This window comes from Pyxicephalus adspersus, chromosome 1, assembly GCF_032062135.1.
Source record: "Pyxicephalus adspersus chromosome 1, UCB_Pads_2.0, whole genome shotgun sequence".
Taxonomy (NCBI): Eukaryota; Metazoa; Chordata; class Amphibia; order Anura; family Pyxicephalidae; genus Pyxicephalus; species Pyxicephalus adspersus.
In genome coordinates, this window is record NC_092858.1 from 139,083,667 (window position 1) to 139,101,548 (window position 17,882).

Here is a 17,882-nt window from a genome sequence, read left to right on the forward strand (position 1 = left end):
CAAGTTTCAAGTTTCTTTAATGATGTTAAAGATTTCATTGAGAAATATAATATTTATACATTGAGATTGTATATTATAACCCTGTGTGCATATTCTTGACAATGAAACTAGAAAGTTAAAAGTTTTATGTAAACCTTAAAAAACTCCTCTACTTGGTAACATTTGGTCTGTTAGATAGACTAATGAAAGTGTTTTTTTATCCAAAAAACAACTTTTAAACTTGCTAAAAATATTCCATGTCAACATTACCATGCCAGTGCCTGGTTGTTATAGAGCTATAATAAAAAAAAAAACATTTCATGAATGGAAAGGATGTGATTCATTTAAAAAAGGATAAAATAACTGGTGCACTAGATCTTTGGATTTCCAAAAGGATTTTTCTGCTTTCCAAAAAAAAGTCTTTGGGTATCGCACAAATCTCCCTTTGCTGTATTAGAGGGTATTAGAGGGTGATAATCCAGATGTATCCAGAAGTACTTTATGCCACTGTACAACAGCATTGAACAAATATTAGTGTTAGAAGTTTATCATGGCAGATAGTAATTGCCTGAATTTACACTACTAATAAAAAGACATGGATAACGAGAACTTCTTATCACTGTTTTTTTAACATACTCATATCTTTCCATGGAGAATGGACCTGATCTCAACATGTTCACTTGTGTGAGGGTACATGTAGAAATTTTTTTGTGTCAATCAGTACCCCAAACATGGACCTTATGTCTTAATTTCCTTCTAAAACATAGCTGTACACGTCCTGTGCCTACAGTTTTATAGCTATATATATGTGCAGTGTGAATGTTAAAGCTGTCTGCCTGCTATCCTCAGAGTTGTAATATTTAGGAACGTCACTTCTATGCTGCTTACTGCTTTTGCTGGAGAGAAGGTTGCATCTGAGGACCTGCAGACAAGCATCTCCCTGCTTCTGCTTTATTCATGCTGTGAATTTGTACTTTTTGAATATTAGCCCACCAGTCATCAGATCATCAGTAATCAGTGTAGCAGCTAAGACATCAGGAATTTCCCACAAAACAACCTACCCGCCCACAACCTATTTCACACTGGTCTATATCTTCAGTCTTTTAGCCATAAAGAAGAATACATTTCGTTTTGAAATGGTCAGCCACTTTCTGTGTACACATTTTCTAAATATAAGTTTTTTTTTGTCTGTTGTGTAATTGTCCAATGCATTATGTGATTTTCCAAATATTACCTTAAATATAGTGAATCGTCTTGATTCTGGACTCTTTTAATAACAAGTAACCAATGTTTGTACACATTTAAAAATATATAGTAAATCAGGTTAAGAATAGTCCTGTGTTAAGTGGAGAATAGATCCAGATACCGGAATAAAGTCAATCCATTAGTGGCTAACTGTGGATATATCACAGCAAGGTGATTTTTGATACCCAATACCCACTCATTGTTTCTAAAAATGCAATATTTCAAATTATACATAATGTGACATCACATTGGTTAACATTGTTGTGTACATACAAGAATGTGAAGAATATCTCGTATGATCAGAATGTGAAGAATATCTTCTTATTATAGGTATTATCCTAAACAAAATATACCAAGTTATAAACTGTAGTTACTCAAAGATAGATGCAGTAATCTGCTGGCCGGATTAACATAACAGATCCCTTGCAATTCCCACTGCACAGCCCCTGCCAGTGTATGCCATTTTTGTTGTTTAGCTTGGAGGCAAAGCATGAACCATACCACCATGCACCGCCATTACTGGAAGCACAGTTACTACCACTGTTAATGTCTTGATCTTTGTCTTTAACTGTAAACTTCATGTTGTCATGTGTGAGCCCTGCGCTTACTGAAGACATGGCATCACCTGCAGTGCCCGTGTAGCTGCCCAACCTCAGCCTGTAGCCATTAGCTTCATCCTCTACACTGAACAGGTTGTAGTCAGCATATTTTTCTTCATTGTTATTGTCAAAGAGAACAAAACGGGCCTGGTAGACCCTCTGCTTAGTGATTTGGTGAATATACTCAATGCCCAACCAGTAATCCTTTTCAACATTGCCGAAGCCATATTTATAAGTTGTCCAGGACTCATCCCAGGTAATCTCTGAGTTGAAGGAATTACGCTGGATAACAATCCAACCTCCACTGTACGTTGTCATATCACAGTACACAATCAATGGGTGGGGAAAATCTTTGGGTTGAATGGCATACACTCCATTTTCCTTGTCCCTTGAGATATCACTGCAATCTACAGGTAACTCTATAAAAGATTTTTAGAAGTAGAAATCAGTAACAAATAAAAAGCAGCTAGACAAAAGGGATATAATAAACTCAACATAAATTACACCTCTATCCCATGCATCCATATACACCTTCCCAATGGTACAAACATACATAGAAGAAGACATATACTGGCCATTTTCATAGACAGATACTTTCTATACATTCCCCAGCTTTTCCATTCTATAGAAAATATTTTCCCATAAACTACAACTTTCAAAAATATTTGGATATCATTGACCAATCCATTAGAACTTAACCACAAAATGTAAAGGTTTTATCTATAAATCATATACAATTATGGATGAATCTGCCAATTTTTAGAGCAGATGTAAAATATGTTGTTTATTTTAACTTGTGACTTACTTTTGTTATTGTTATTGTCATCTCCATTTCTCGGTTTTCTGCGAACATGGCGTGTTGAAGCTGTGCCCACTAAAGCCAATATTAGAAGGTAATTTAGGAAATCTAAAAGGATATAAAACATACATGTAGCATTATTTATCATTAAAGATGTGTGCAGCATCAAAACCTGGTAAGTACATCACACACTGTATTTTTATTAAAGTTCAAAGGAATGTTTAATTTAAATCTGCTAAACCTTTCATGATCTTTCCCAGTGACAGGTAATAGAACTAGTGCTGTACACACAGTGCCCATTCTATTCTATGGAATCCCTTGTCTTCATAGCAGTCACTCCCGCCGCCATCGAGTGACCCCTTTAGACATGTCAGATTCTTTAATAAATCAGGCCCATTGATTAGACGATGCACCATGTAATACACATACATATTCATCAAAAAATAATCAAATGTATTGTTTTGTTTTGTATTTTTATTGACAAGGTAGAAAACATACAATATAAAAAATATACAAATGTATTGTTTTAATATCAGCCTCCGGTAAACCTAATAAAAGCAGAGTGGAAGATAGAAGCCATGGTTTTATTTTAAAAGTAAAATTAGATCTTGTTGTCACAAACATGAATTAACAGTTTTTATTTGCAAAAACAAGCCTGTAATATGTATTAGGTCTATGTAATGCGTTAATATATTATCTGTAGAGAATTAGAGGTGTTAGTTATCCTTCCTGTTGAAGTCACTGCAATTTACATGTTCGCAATATATTGTAATTAATTATAATATTATGCTCAAATGCTTTTTTTATTGTTCAATATGTTTTTTTTAGAAAGGCATAGCAATCAAATGCTTTTTTAAAACAATTTTTAATGCTCTACGATATATACCCTAAAGGACAGACATATTTTTGATTACACATATATGTTCTTCTACTTAGAAAGATAGCATGGAGATTATAGGTGAATGTGTGGGTAAAGGAAATATGTTATTACGTTGAATGACAAACCATGTTTAAGAGAAAGTAAAAAAGAAAAATGAATCTCCTTCTCAATATATCTCTCTGATACACACCAAAGTAGTTACTTAGCCACATTCAAAAATCTTACATTTCATTTGCCTTTTGGCTTCCTGATGTGTTGTGTTGATGCATTCGCGTTAACCTGTATTGCACTAATGGCAGAAGAGTAGACATGCACTAACTTTTCCAACATAACGCACAACAGTGTATTGCAGTGCGTTGTGATGTTCTGCAATTATTTTGTATTCACTTCGCATTAAAATACCATTGAAAATAAATAGCAGCACAACACGATGAGGCATTTAACGTGTGTTGCAGTATCACACATGTTAAAAGCAATGCAATAGTGTGAATGGGCCCTCCTAGTACTATACAATACACTGTGATTTCAAGCACTGCTATATAACACTTTCTTTACACTGCTTTCTATGTAAATACAGAGGTTAGTTATAAAAAATTATAAAAAAAGTTATTAAAAAAAAAAAGTTTACACTGGACATTATCTTGTTAAAATGCATTGACTGAATTAAAATTGTGCATAGGTGTGCTTGCCCCGACATAACTTCAGTATTGCAGAGTAAAACACAAATTCACAGAAAATACCAGTATTCAGCATTCGTAGTAAATCCATCACAACTCACCCATCTTCCTTTTCTTGATTTTACTAATTGTTCTTGTTTTCTTGTACTGTATACTGATTTGCCTTGCTTTTCTTGTACTCGGACTTTACGGTGAATAACCTTTTATTGCAGTCCTGCGTTTCTTCTGAAATGCAAAGTCTGGATTTGTTTGAAAAATATTGTGAAATCTGTTATCTTCCTCTGGTTTATCAGCAGATAAGCACTAAATATGAATTAAGGAACCTTTAATAACCCTCTTAGTGATTTAGAAAGACAGAGTCAACAATCTGTTTACTTAATGATACGATCATAAATATCATTCACTACTTTCATACTTCTTTCTGATCCTCTGTGTACATGAAGACAAACAGGATCAAGGCTCCATAACTGAATGGCTGGTTGTTTTATAAAAATATACATTTTAATAATTCTGTGTCTTACTTTTACTATATCTTCATTCACAATATCATGATTAAGCAAGTCAACAGATATGGGTCCCCACCACCACCACCATCCATACAACATATTATAAAACATTTTATAAAAAAACATTATTTTTTATTTCTGCATGTTGTTGTTAAAATGTACTTTGGAAATTAAAAAGCAAAATTAGCTGGATCACCCAAAACTGCCACATGGACAAGACAAAAGTTTTTATAAAGTTCTTATTTAGGGAGTTCTGGCTGTTATGTAATGTTGTTTTATTAATATTTTTGAAGCCAAGGTTTGATTTACCCCGATAGGCTCCCTTATAGCTATATTATTATGTATAGGTTTGCTTGACCCTTTTTTGTTTTTTTTTTATTCCAGATTTCTATAGTTAATATATGGGTATTCCTATGTTAAAAAGCAAGAAACCGTTAACCTGTTTGTCTGTCTCTACTTGAAATTTCTAACAGCCACTGAAACCAGCAAGAAAGATAGTAATAAAAGGGGACAAATCACTGCTCCATGTCCACACATCCGTTTAAGCTACTGAACCCTGTAAACACTATCTTCAATCTGCAAAGCAGATAAGGATAGAAAGCTAAATGTGAAAAAAGCCTTGCTGAAAAAAAAAATATATAACCTTTGATACAAAGATGACAATTTTTATTATGTGTTTTGGTTTTTGTACTATGATACATGAAGGAGGCTAGATATAAAATGAACTTTGATTTTATTTTTGCTCAATTGTTTTGATAACATATTCGAACATTTCTTTTATTGTTTTTTTAAAAAGAAACCTAGTACTGCTTTTACTGTAGTTTATGCTCATTGAAGTTTGGCTTATCTAAGAAGTAAGATTTACAAGAAATGTATGTAAATGTACAGGTATGTCAGTTTGGTACCACAAATTTAATGTTAATATAAGTTTATCGATGATAGTAGTTTAGTTGTGAAATACAACATTTCTCACTACTGTAATAAATATTTTTTGGAAAAATGCAAACTTCTGTCTTCCTGTCACATACTCCAAGTGCTGTCTTAATATGTGGCAAGAAGATTGGAATACAAGGAAATGGATGCTGATCAATTTCTGCTAGTCAAAGGAAAGCCACATACCATGATGGTAATGTCATTCAAAATATAATGGGGAAGAAGGAAAGAGCCAGGGAATTTGTTTGCTGTGGCAATATATTTAGTTGTAATGTACACTATTGTTCCTTGAATCGAGGAACTTCAATACAATAAAGAAATATAAATAAAAATAAGTAAAAAGTTTTACAAACAATGCATCATATGTACAGTAAAACCCTATTGTGTCCCAAGATATGAAGGTGGTTTTTTATCTCTAATCTAGACAAGATATAGCTACTAATGTTAGAAAAAGAAAGGTACAGTTGAGTCCCGACGCGTTTCGCCCTTTGGCTTCCTCAGGGGACCATTGAGAACAGAAGAATATCTGAACATAAAAATAACCCTGATGCATTGTTTGTAAAACTTTTTGTAATTTTATTTATATTTCTTTATTGTATTCAAGTTCATCGATTCAAGGAACAATAGTGTACATTACAACTAAATATATTGCCACAACAAACAAATACCCTGGCTCCTTCTCTCTTCCCCATTATATTTTGAATTAATACGTGGCACCTCAAAATGTTTCAATGGTGGCGAAACAAGAGATTGTGCAGACAGGCAAATGCTGTCTATACTAGGAGCATGGTCAACAATATGTTTTGAGATACTTCAGTTTTCCTTCTGTTGTACTTTTTGCTTTATGAGCTGCTTTGAGCTTTTTTTTCTATTCTTATTTCAGAATAAAATGTGTTCTAATAAAAACAAATGTCAAGTTGTATAAATAAATCATAACACTATGTGTGACACTGTAATATTGTGTGCAGCCACAAATGTGTTTTAACAATTATAACACATACACTTTTCAAATTTTCACACAATTTAATATGCAAATCGTTCTTAATACTACTGATTACAATAAACAATAAAAAACCTACAACAATAAATTTTTCTGAAGAACTACTAGCAATCTGTGGATTGTCATTGTCCCACTGATGTGATGCCAACACCAAAGTGTCCAATTCCAAAGTATAATTACAATGTCAGTAGTTTGGTTCCATACATATATTATTATTTTAGGTTGATACCAACACATTTATTGATGAAAGCAGCTTAGTTGTGAAGATATGTTTTGGGAAAATACAAACTTCCGTCTTCCTGACACACTCACTCCATATCTTGTTTATAATATGTTGCACCTCAAAAAGTGTCAACAGTAACTTAAGGGTCTGCAAGGTTGTGTAAACAGGCAAATGCAGAATGTTACAGGTAGAGATTCTAAATAATATTCATTAGGTCTGTGATCTTGTTCTAAATTACCATAAAATCTATATAATAGAATAGCCAAATCCAAGTGTTAATGGAACTAAACTGAAAACTTGCAAAAAAAAAAAAAATACACTTACGTTCAATCCCGCAGGGCAGTCCAATCCATCCAGGGGTGTCCTGCATCGAGTCCCGTGTCATCTCGACATCCTTCCCGGAGCTGGCGCTCCGGCACCGCCATCTTCTCCTCTTCTCCCTGGTTCTTAAAAAAAAATTGAGATCAGCAAATTTTTCTGTTTTTGCGGAGAGGGAGCACCCAAGAGCCTCCTGGGTTGCCTGACGTAGGTATCTCGAAGAAGACTTTGCGCTCCCGTTCAAACTCGATTGCCTGTCGAGAATTAGGGGGCGGTGCGTCACTGTTCCACTTAAAATAAAAAACAACAACATAATTTTTACTTTACATAAAAGGGTTGTCTACCCTTTTATGTAAAGTGAAATTTCTGAGTTTAGGTATGCTTTAAGTTGCATTTTTAAAGGAATACTACTGAACATAACTTTGAAACTACATACAAGCCTTAACCTCAGCACCATGCTTCCCCTGCCATGTATGTAAAAATGTCTCTTTATTAGTACGGTATGGAGATTTATATATGGCACCATCTGCTGTTGAGTTGTACAAAGCAACTCTTAGAGGCAGGTGTAAAAGGCTAATAGTACATTTAAACAGCAAAAACAAGACAAGAAAGGAGAAAGAAAGCCTCCCATATTACATCACTATAACCTTGAGCTGATTGGAAAACATTGGCACCAAATGGACTTTGTAAGCCTTTAATTGCAGTTGCTCCTATCTTCTTTCCTTGATACACCAGCTTGGGAGGAGACTAATCCTTTTCAAATAAATAGGAATTTCCTGTGAATGTTTAAACTAATCAAAGAAGGCAATGGGTGAGAATATGACCACAGCATGTATATTAAAACCATAAATGTGCATTCCTGGCAACCCAATGTAGATTTCAGTATTGCTTACTGTTAACTTGGTAAAGTCTTTTCAACGATCACTGTCATAATAATTTTCTTGTTTCGTTACTGGGATAGGTAAATTGAAGGAATTTGCAGCAATATATTGGCCCCTGGCAGTCTGTATCCTGAGCCTGTCTGCAGTATTAGCTGCTGATGACCCTCCAAAAGTGCGACTCCAAGAAGGTGAGAAATCATCTCTTGTATTGCATTATTTACAGGCAAACTATATATCATAGTATTGTTAAATGTATTATAAATCTGGTGTAACATTATCAATTATGCGATTTTAAATAACAACATAATTTTAAAAGATGTCCAAATATTTGCAGAATAAAATTACAGATATTATCTTAAATGTATCAGTTATGTAAATCTTAACTGTAGCATATCATGCATTGCAGTTTACTAGGCCTTAGGTGTGATGACTGCTTTCATTTTTTTCCTTTCATGCTTTTTTCCTTTTACTTTCCTTGATGATCCCACCCATAAACACCTCCTGTTCTAGGTGGCCAACACTTATTACATTATCAATAGAGGAGCATTGTGAGCTCACCTTGTAATCTGGACAGGGCTGATAAAACGCCTTGGATTTCAGTCCAGCAGAGAATTGGTTGTCAGCTCACAACAGAAAGTTAAAGGTTTGATGGGTTTCTGCTAGAAATAGGTATTTTTGCATATATAGAAGAGATACAACAAAGCACTTTCAATGTAAGATTTACAGAACAAGAAGGGGTAATCAGAAAAGTTCTTGTTTACATTCAAATAAACTTTAAAAAGGAATTGTTGTCAATTTTCCCCACTGCTTCTACAGATTTGGCATAATATTATTATTCTTGGAAAAGAATTCTTTTAAAAATAGGTACTTAAAATTTTAACTTGCTGTTATTATCTTTGGAAGACAGCTGGAAATGTGCCAGACTAAAGCCTTATATAGACATCCAATAGACATCAGACGATTGTTTCTTCCAGTGACAGATGAATGGACGATATCTGTGTACGCAGTGCCTTTCTGTTCAGTGGACAGGGGAGGGGAAGAATGAATGAGCAGCACCCCTCTGTGCGCTCCTATGAGCAGTGGTTGTTCTTGATCATTCATTAATAAATGAGATGAATGGTTGTGCTCTATTATCTTATGTGTGTATGTAGCTTTAGATCCCTATTGTAGGGGGAATGTTTCTCTGATATGCTTCTGATTGCAGTTTAAAGAAACCACTGCTATTTTTTGCACATAGCAGCAAAAAATATCTGAACAGCACATAACCTAGCAATGCAATATGGCTGCTTCCAGCACTATTGAAATATACAAATGTCATAGGTAGGATAACTATATGGGTAATAAGTAACTGGAAGGCAGATTTTAATAAATGGTATGGAAGACTGTATTTCTGCTATAAAGCCAAACTCCAGGTCTTATTTCACTCAATCTTCTTATTTCAATGTCCTAGTCCAATAATCATTATCTTTGGATTATTTTTTAAAGCTATTGGCAGACATTGAAGTAATAAGTACCTGTGATGCCATAACTCCCAGGTGCAGTGGTGTAGGAACAAGGGTTGCAGAGGTCTTGATTGAGACCTGGCCCCTTATTCCAGAGGACCTGTAGGGACCGTCCTTATGAGCACTGTCTAACTGCTCACTGCTGTACACAGAGCTGGCGGAGAAGATCGTCTACCACTGGCTTCCTCTTTATAGACAGGAGACAGTAGTAGTAGATGTTATTTGCCAGCTTCATTTACAACAGCGAGCAGACAGTTATGTTAGACTTGCAGGTAAACTGATGGGAGTCAGATAGAACAGGGGTTTTGGAGGGGCTAATGTAAATGTAGGATTCTGATGTAAAGAGTGCTACTGATATAAAGATGGGACTTTAGTGTGAAATTGGGGATACCATTAGGAGGCACAGGACTTCACCTAACAGGTAAAGCTCTGATATAAATTGGGGTATCCCCAATGCGTGGGCTTTGTCAGAGTTGATAACCGGGGTCCATAGATCTGCAGCTAGAAGACCATGGGTGGCAGTGTTGAGTTGTGCAGATAGGGGGACCTAGGGGGGATATCTACACCCAGGGTACTTCTTCAGAAAGTCCTGTGGCAGAGTGACAGAGGACATATTTGTGGGGAGGAGGCTGATCTGTAACAAGGAAAAGTTTCTCTGCTTTTACCCCAACCCCACAGCTGCAAGTTTTAATATTTTAAAATGAGAGAGGCAGGGGGCACAGTGACATGCTCTACTGCCCCGTTTGTAGCAGTGCCCCTGAAGACTCCAAGATTGGCCCAGGCCAGACATGAAAGCCACCTTCATTCAGTGTTGTGTCTGTTGCAGAGTTGAAAGTGACATCCTATGGCTTCTAAATGCTCCTTCCAATGAGCACAAGGATAGATATTAGCAGCAGGCTGGATATAAAGTATTCAGTCTTCAGCAGACACAGTAAGACCAACTGTAAAGACACTGGGTTTGATTTATTGAAGCTCTCAAAGACTGGAGAAGACAGACCATCATGGGTGAATCTGGGTGACCAAGCAAACTTGGAATGGATTTGGTCTAGGATTGAAAACATTTACCAGCTAGGAGCAAATGTTTTTACCATAACAGGTCTCCAAGGATCACTCATGATAGTCTATCTTCCCAAATCTTGGAGATCAATTATATCTGTAGGCTTTCCACTGTAGTTTAGGACCCATTCACACTACAGAGTTACAGTAAGTTGCAGTAAAAAATGTTTTACCACTATTTATTAGGCCATTGAGCAAGAGCTGGGTACTCTTTTTCCACTCCTTATATGTTTTAACAACAAGTTGTAGAGTAAAGCTATATTTAATATACCTTTTTAAGTTTATATAGTAGTAAGTAGGCATGATGTAACATATATCCAATGTATGTCAATAGGAAACTTATGAATAAAAGGAGTTACTCTTTTTTTTTTTTTTATTTGAAAAATATTTTTTTTTGAGATACACCAGGGTTCATACAATAAAAAAAACATTTGCATAAAGAATCAGAAATACATATCCAACAGTAAATAAAGTCTAAATAATATATATTGTTAACAACGTCATGAATAGAAGGAGAACCCGGGGGGGGGGATTACAGATCAGCTGTGTGGTCAAACTCACACTCAATACAATATCAGACAATGGAACATATTTTAACCTATAGAAGTTTGGGATAAATAAAAGGAGTTACTCTTGAGGGGGTCGGGAGAGAATGGACCATCGTATTCTCTCATGAACTGATCCATATCATCAATCATGCTATATCCTTATACGCTTTCTTTCTTTTTATTTACTTTTATTTATTGGCAGTAGACTTCTCCAGCACACAAATTTTATTCACTTTCTTCTGAAAGATATTATTTTTTATCAATCTCACCCTGTAACTTTATTGCCTCATCATGTAGTACTACATCAATGATGTGAGCATATTAAGGGTAACTGACTTACCTACTGTTTTTATATTTTTAGGGTTCCCCATAGATTGTGATAAACTACCTAAGGACAGCCCAAGTGGGGTTTATGTAATCAAACCCGACACATCACCTCCACTGGTAGTCTACTGCCATGTGGATGAGGATGGTAAGGGTTGGACAGTAATTCAGAAGAACTCATTAAAAACTGAACTCACATGGCTAGAATCCTGGACCACCTATAAATATGGCTTTGGAAACGTGATGCAGGATTATTGGCTGGGGAATGAGTACATTCATCTTCTCACCTCTCAGAGGGTCTACATGGTACGGTTTCAAATAACAGACAAAGCAGACAAGGAGTGGCACGCTGATTATGATATCTTTAGTCTGGACAAAGAAGTTAATGGATATACACTCCGCTTAGGCAGGTATTCAGGTACTGCAGGGGACTTCCTTTCTACATTTGACACAAATAATATTCATGATAACATGAAGTTCTCTGCAAAGGATAAAGACCAGGACCGCAGTTCCTCTAACTGTGCATCAACCTATGGCGGCTGGTGGTATGATAACTGCTACATTGTCATGCTGAATGGCAAGAGCTACATCTACTGGAAGAACGTTTGTACTGGAGATTGCACCAAGTCAATGATTATGGTCCGACCTACAGGTATCTGCTGAAGTATGTACAAAACAGAAATGGACTATGGGTGATAGCAGAAAACTGTATGGGAGTGATGGTGAATGAGCACCACTGTAATGTCCTTTTCTTCTAAGTAATAAATGTCATTATTCTCCCCATAAATTATATTTATATATACATATATATATTTCCTTATACTCCAAAATGCCAAAAATGTTTTCATATTTAAAAATACACCAATAAGGACACCTAATGTTTTATATTTTTTTGTTAATAACAAGACAATAGCAAGACTTATGGCTGATTCTCCCTAGCAGTAGCAGAGGTTGATTTCCAAATGACTGCTTCATCCCACTTGTTATATCAGCCACAGAAGAGCAGTGGGGCTTTGTTCCAGTGGGCTATTATGTGTGCAAAAAGGGTCATGAAAAAAAAAAGTGTTGAAAAAGTAATATCTGTTTCAGTGTGTCCCTTTAAGGAAAAATATATTATCTGCTACTGTTTTTTTAAATTGTATTTTATTAGTTTTCAAAAGAAATATACAACACAAAAAATAAGAAACTAACAGGACAATCAGAGAAAACCACAAAAATAAACATAGTAACAGAAAAGAAAACATATATACAATATGCTGTACCCAATTTACATATCACAAAATTTACCTTACAATATAGAGATGTAAAGTCAGCAGTTTAGTTAAGGCAAACAGTAAGGGGAAACAAATCAGCATCAGAGAAGCAAAAATCCAATGAACATAGAACAGTAGGAGAGCAAGTAAATCGGGGAAAGAAAGAGGATTAGGGGATAAGAAAAGGAAAGGGAAGAGCCTGTGGACAGCTAAGAGGATTTGGCAGAATAAAAGGAATCCCAGTACACCAATATCTTATCACATTTATCAATGTTATCTTGAAGATTGGCTGTAAGGTATTCCATTATGTGGATGTTCTGAATACAATCTGATGTTTTCAAAGATGTAGGCTGCACTTGTTATCGTGATCCTGGCTTTAGTGAAGTTCAGATCTTTTTAGTCTTTATAGATTGCATACCAGGACATGCACTAAAGACAGGTTTAGAATGACAGTTCCAATTCTTGTGCCTTAAAAAAACATCACCAATGGTATCCTAAAAGGTCCATTGTAAACCAGGAAAAATATTGGCATATAAATTTAAAAAGAAAAAAAAAAACAACTTAACATAAAGTGCAATAAGTTAACTATTATATATCTATTATATTATATCTATATTATATTATATCTATTAAAGAATAGATGCAATGTTAAAAGGCAATAAGAAACTATACTTGACAGATTTGTGTTCCAGAATCTAACTACAACTTTTTTTTTTTTGTTTTGCTTTGATTTCAACAGTAGACCTTTTGTGAGGGATGTCCCTTTAACCTCTGGGCTCCAAGACTGTAATAAAACAAAGAAAAGTAACAATAATTTTTAATAGAGAACAAAATGCAACCCCCTATACATCTATTTGGAAAAGTTCTACATCCCATCAGTTACTACTTTCTCAGCAAATGCATGGTACCACGAATAACATTCAGCTTGAAATATCATTTTTAAATCCAAAGTTCAACTTTGTTTTGTTCTTAAAAGTAAATATGACTTCACTACAAAATATACATATTTTTGACACATGTGTAATTATCACAATATGAATGTATGTAACTATGTAGATTATGAACTCCATGGGTGTATATATGTATATGCTTTTCTCTGAATGTTTGCAGTTCTTTTCAGATGCAAACTTTACAAAATGTCATGCTTTGCCTTTTATTGTATAAGTAATGCAAAAAGCATAATGTGTTAAATTCACTTTAACATTTACGTCTAATTTTAAGTAAACATTGCAATAAAATGAGAATTCCTTTTTAAGTGTATGTAAAGCCATACTATTTTAGGATTAGGGAATCCTTTACATACAATTAAATTTGCTACACCATTATTACTTCTAAAGAAAGAATAAGTTTTTACAAATAAGTATCTAAAAATAGTTAAATTGACTGGAAGTATGCTGTGATCAGCTCCCTGCTGTGATTCTTCAATGTAGGAGACAAGCTTCTAATTGCTAAGTAAAAGAAATGGGAAGACTCTGCCTGACAGATAAACTGGAAATAAGCATCAATGTACATCTGGCCTTCGAAGCAGGATCAAGCTGTATTGGAACAGGAAGGTACTTGCACAATATATTTTTGGTAAATCAAAACAAATGTACAGTCAGATTGTATAGCCAGGTTGTATAAACTATGAAAACACTAAGCTTTTCATTTCATGTCTTTTGTAAATTTTAATGTGAATGTACACACTATTACACACTATAGCATTAAAAGAGTAATTTAATCTTCTCTTTGCCTGTATCAATCACACATACTCAGGGCTGCTGATTGAAAGTGGAAGGAATGTAGAGCAGTTCCCTAAAATCAGTGTTTCTAAAACTTTCTAACATGGGGGAACACCACTGGATAGCTTTCAGGTCTTCAGGGAATTACTATATTCACAGGTCATAGTATATTAGTGTGCAGATCAGTAGGAAGAATTCCTCTTACATTGCTGACCGTTGAGAAGAATACCACCAGTACTGATAGCCAAAAACATTATTGGTGTCAATTTAAACCAGTGGTCGCAAACCTTTTTGGACCTACGAACCACTAAACTTTCGAGCTCCGGATCGCGCATGAGCCGTGTGTCACTCAAAGGGGAAGACACTTCCCCAGAGTGACGTCGTGATGCAAGAACCCACCCACTCTCCCATGGCAGGCTTAGACCTTTCTGGGTCTGAGCCTGCGATGGGACAGTGGGTGGGTTCTGTCCAGAACCACAACCCGCTCTGAGCCTGTGATCCATACAGGGGACATGGACCGTGGCTCTGGTCAGTGCACCCCCCCAGCAGGGTCCTTCTCCTGACCCCACTGGGGGACGTACTGGCCAGAGCCTTGGACCACTGGCCACCGCTGACCACTCAAGCAACCATTGGGGGAACCATAGAGTTTACGAAACCCTGGCTTAGAAACACTGCATTGAAAGGTTTAACAAGTAAAGGTTTACCAATAATATATGCAATAATTTGGCTTTATTGGGACTCTGTTCAGCTTTTCCTTCACTTTTTTTTCTTTCATTTTTCATTTTCATTTTTTTTTTCATTTTCATTCTTTTCATTGCCAGTAATAAAAGACAGCATACCTCAATGGGATGACAAAAACAAAAAACAGTCAGTGGAACTGGCACCTAGAACAAGACAATCTGCTAGGCCCAAATAGCAAAGATGTCAGGACTGTTTTTATTATTTTAAATCCTTTTACTATGATTCCAGTCTGTAGTAAAAAAAAAAAAATACCTGTGTTCACCCTGAATATCCAATAATGTATATGTCAAGAAAATGTGAAAAAAAAAATATTTTGCTAGTACATTTTTAGGTATCCAAGCTTTACTTTTTAACATACACTTTGGTTTAGGTTTAAAGCTTCTAGAAAATCAACTTGATTGAGTACAATTACTGCACATGTGGAGACAGTAAAATAGCTTAATTGTTTGGAAAATGAGTCAGGATTTACTATGTGAAAGAAACATAAATAATATAATGTTATCTCGTGCATCTCGGGTACCCAGCAATGATCCTAATGGCAGATTTTACCCCTAGATGATTTAGGAGGCAATCCGAGAGGACAGGTAGTGATGGGAGGTGGTCAGGTGTAAGAGTAAAAGGTTGTGAAAAAATGAAAAATATACTTTCCTTGTGCAGTTTGCAGAACCAACACTAGATGTCTTTCCTACTCTATTATCTTACCTTGTCAGTTGGGAAATTTGTATGACTATGATATGGTGCTGTTCCTGTTCCCCTTGTATTTAAATTAGCAACTTGAAATGCAGTAAAATGCCAGTTAAATTATTATTATTATTATTATTAAACAGGATTTATATAGCGCCAACATATTACGCAGCGCTGTTAAATGGTTTCCATATATTATTTTGACACACGTATTACTTAGTTACTGTAACCTAACATACTATAGGCGGTTAATCAGTTCATATAACTGGAAATCTACATAGTAAATATAATTAATAACGTGGTATAGTAGGCCTTAAGGGATATTTATTTAAAGCTGAAAAGGAATGGCTTGCCATATTTTCAAATGTAATATTTGATTGGAATATGTATAATAAAAGTATTATGCTCGTTGCTAATTGTGAAATATGATAGATATGACAAAATGCAATGTTTATTATTATTCTTCTATTCCAATCTAATATAAAAGTTAATTGTTATAGACAAATAATTTTGTGTATACATGTTATTATTATATCTTAAAAAGTAATTATTAGTATAATTGATGTAATCATTATTTTGTATCCACTTGATAATTAGTTGAAATATGAAAAGCAATCATGATGTTTATGTGAAATTTATTAGGATGCTATTAGCTAGTACAATTTTTCTATACCAACAGTCTTATGCATAAGTTTTTTGACTACTAACTATGGAACCCACACATACACAGGAGTATCAACTAAAAAAATACATTTTTCATTTATTTTACATTGTTGCTGGGTGTTAAACCTGATTAATTGATCCAATGTGCCCCTTTTTTCAAATCATGATTGATAAAAGCTGCATCATGAAGGTACTGCCTGCCTTTTGCCCTGTTCTTGCCGTGTCCTAGCTAACAATCCATGACAGAAGGACTTGTAGGTGATTACCTGCACCCAGCAAATAGATGTAAGTTCATCATTTTAGTCTTATTTGTATTTGTTTTTGAATCTTTATGAAACATTAAGGTAATGGGATATCATTGATTCATTTTGTGTATTGATGTGTGAATATATTGTATTACCAATTGTTGTTGTATTTGTAGATCTCCTCTTCCTGAGGAAGCAGACTGAGATTCTGCAAAACGCGTAGAAGGTTGGAATACCTCATATTAAAAGAGTTTCCATAAGGAGATCTATATTGGCGCTACTAATATTTTTATGTAATTTGGTATATATTTTATATTGTGATTTGTAATAAAGCTGATATTATATATTTTACCTTCATTGGGGAAATTGTTCATTTGGCCTACAAAGCATTGTTATTTGGTTAGTTATCCAAAAGGAAACCCTTTTTTGTTTGTAAAACCTAAAACAACTGAACCCATTGTTGGCTCCTTGGCTTTATCTGGAGCCAGTGGCACCCCAAAACTCTCAGTATCAAATTGTAATATTGCCAATAAGGTAATAGCCAGATGGAGGGAAAGTTTAGTAACTAACTATCCACCCCAATAAAAACAGGGAGTTATGTGGTAAAAAATTGTAAAAACATTTCCATAAAATAAATTCCCAACATTTTTTTCAAACATTTTAACACTTGAATGCTCAGTTAAAACCAACAAAAATATTACATTTGAAACATACCATTTACTGTACACAATTTTTTTTTCTAAACTTAAGGGTGATGTTTTAAATGACGCGACTCGTTCTGCAGGGCTGAACCTGCTTCTTCAGGGGAGCACCACAGACAAGTTAAGATGGAAACAGCTGCACCAATTAGTGCTCTCACTATCATCCATAATCTTATATTGATGTAACAAGAGTTCCTAGGAATTTGGATTAATATCCTCTTCTTCAGTTCTAAAATAATCTGAATCCATCTTAATCCGTCCATCTCTTGTCTGTGGTGTTCTGCTTTACCCTGCTCACTAACTTTTAATCCAAATCTAGCGTTGAAACCCTTAATAAGTAAAGTGATCAACACACTTAACTTCTAACCTAACAAATACAAAATTAACCCTTAAACCTTTAATAC

General features: G+C 35.0%; 2 protein-coding genes across 5 annotated transcripts; one reads left to right on the forward strand and one right to left on the reverse strand.

Moving 5' to 3' along the window:
- LOC140342562 (fibrinogen-like protein 1-like protein) lies at positions 1-7,680 on the reverse strand. Of its 3 annotated transcripts, none has more exons than XM_072428790.1 (5): positions 7,596-7,680; positions 7,166-7,287; positions 4,281-4,404; positions 2,629-2,730; positions 1-2,242 (listed from the first exon to the last, which is right to left on the reverse strand). In XM_072428790.1, the coding sequence occupies exons 3-5, from the start codon at positions 4,282-4,284 to the stop codon at positions 1,599-1,601; spliced, it is 750 nt and encodes a 249-aa protein (XP_072284891.1). In that variant the 5' UTR covers positions 4,285-4,404; positions 7,166-7,287; positions 7,596-7,680; the 3' UTR covers positions 1-1,598. The 3 variants fall into 3 exon arrangements, with proteins under 3 accessions (XP_072284891.1, XP_072284874.1, XP_072284882.1); XM_072428773.1 differs by having other exon boundaries at positions 4,281-4,418; XM_072428781.1 differs by lacking the exon at positions 7,596-7,680 and having other exon boundaries at positions 4,281-4,418; positions 7,166-7,546.
- Positions 7,681-7,892: 212 nt separating this feature from the next.
- Positions 7,893-17,134, forward strand: LOC140342575 (fibrinogen-like protein 1-like protein). Of its 2 annotated transcripts, none has more exons than XM_072428803.1 (4): positions 7,893-7,970; positions 8,121-8,228; positions 11,508-12,122; positions 13,463-17,134. In XM_072428803.1, exons 1-4 carry the CDS (start codon positions 7,967-7,969, stop codon positions 13,474-13,476), a joined length of 741 nt encoding a protein of 246 aa, XP_072284904.1. In that variant the 5' UTR covers positions 7,893-7,966; the 3' UTR covers positions 13,477-17,134. The 2 variants fall into 2 exon arrangements, with proteins under 2 accessions (XP_072284904.1, XP_072284914.1); XM_072428813.1 differs by having other exon boundaries at positions 7,894-7,970; positions 11,508-12,134.
- The last annotated feature ends 748 nt before the right edge of the window (positions 17,135-17,882 follow it).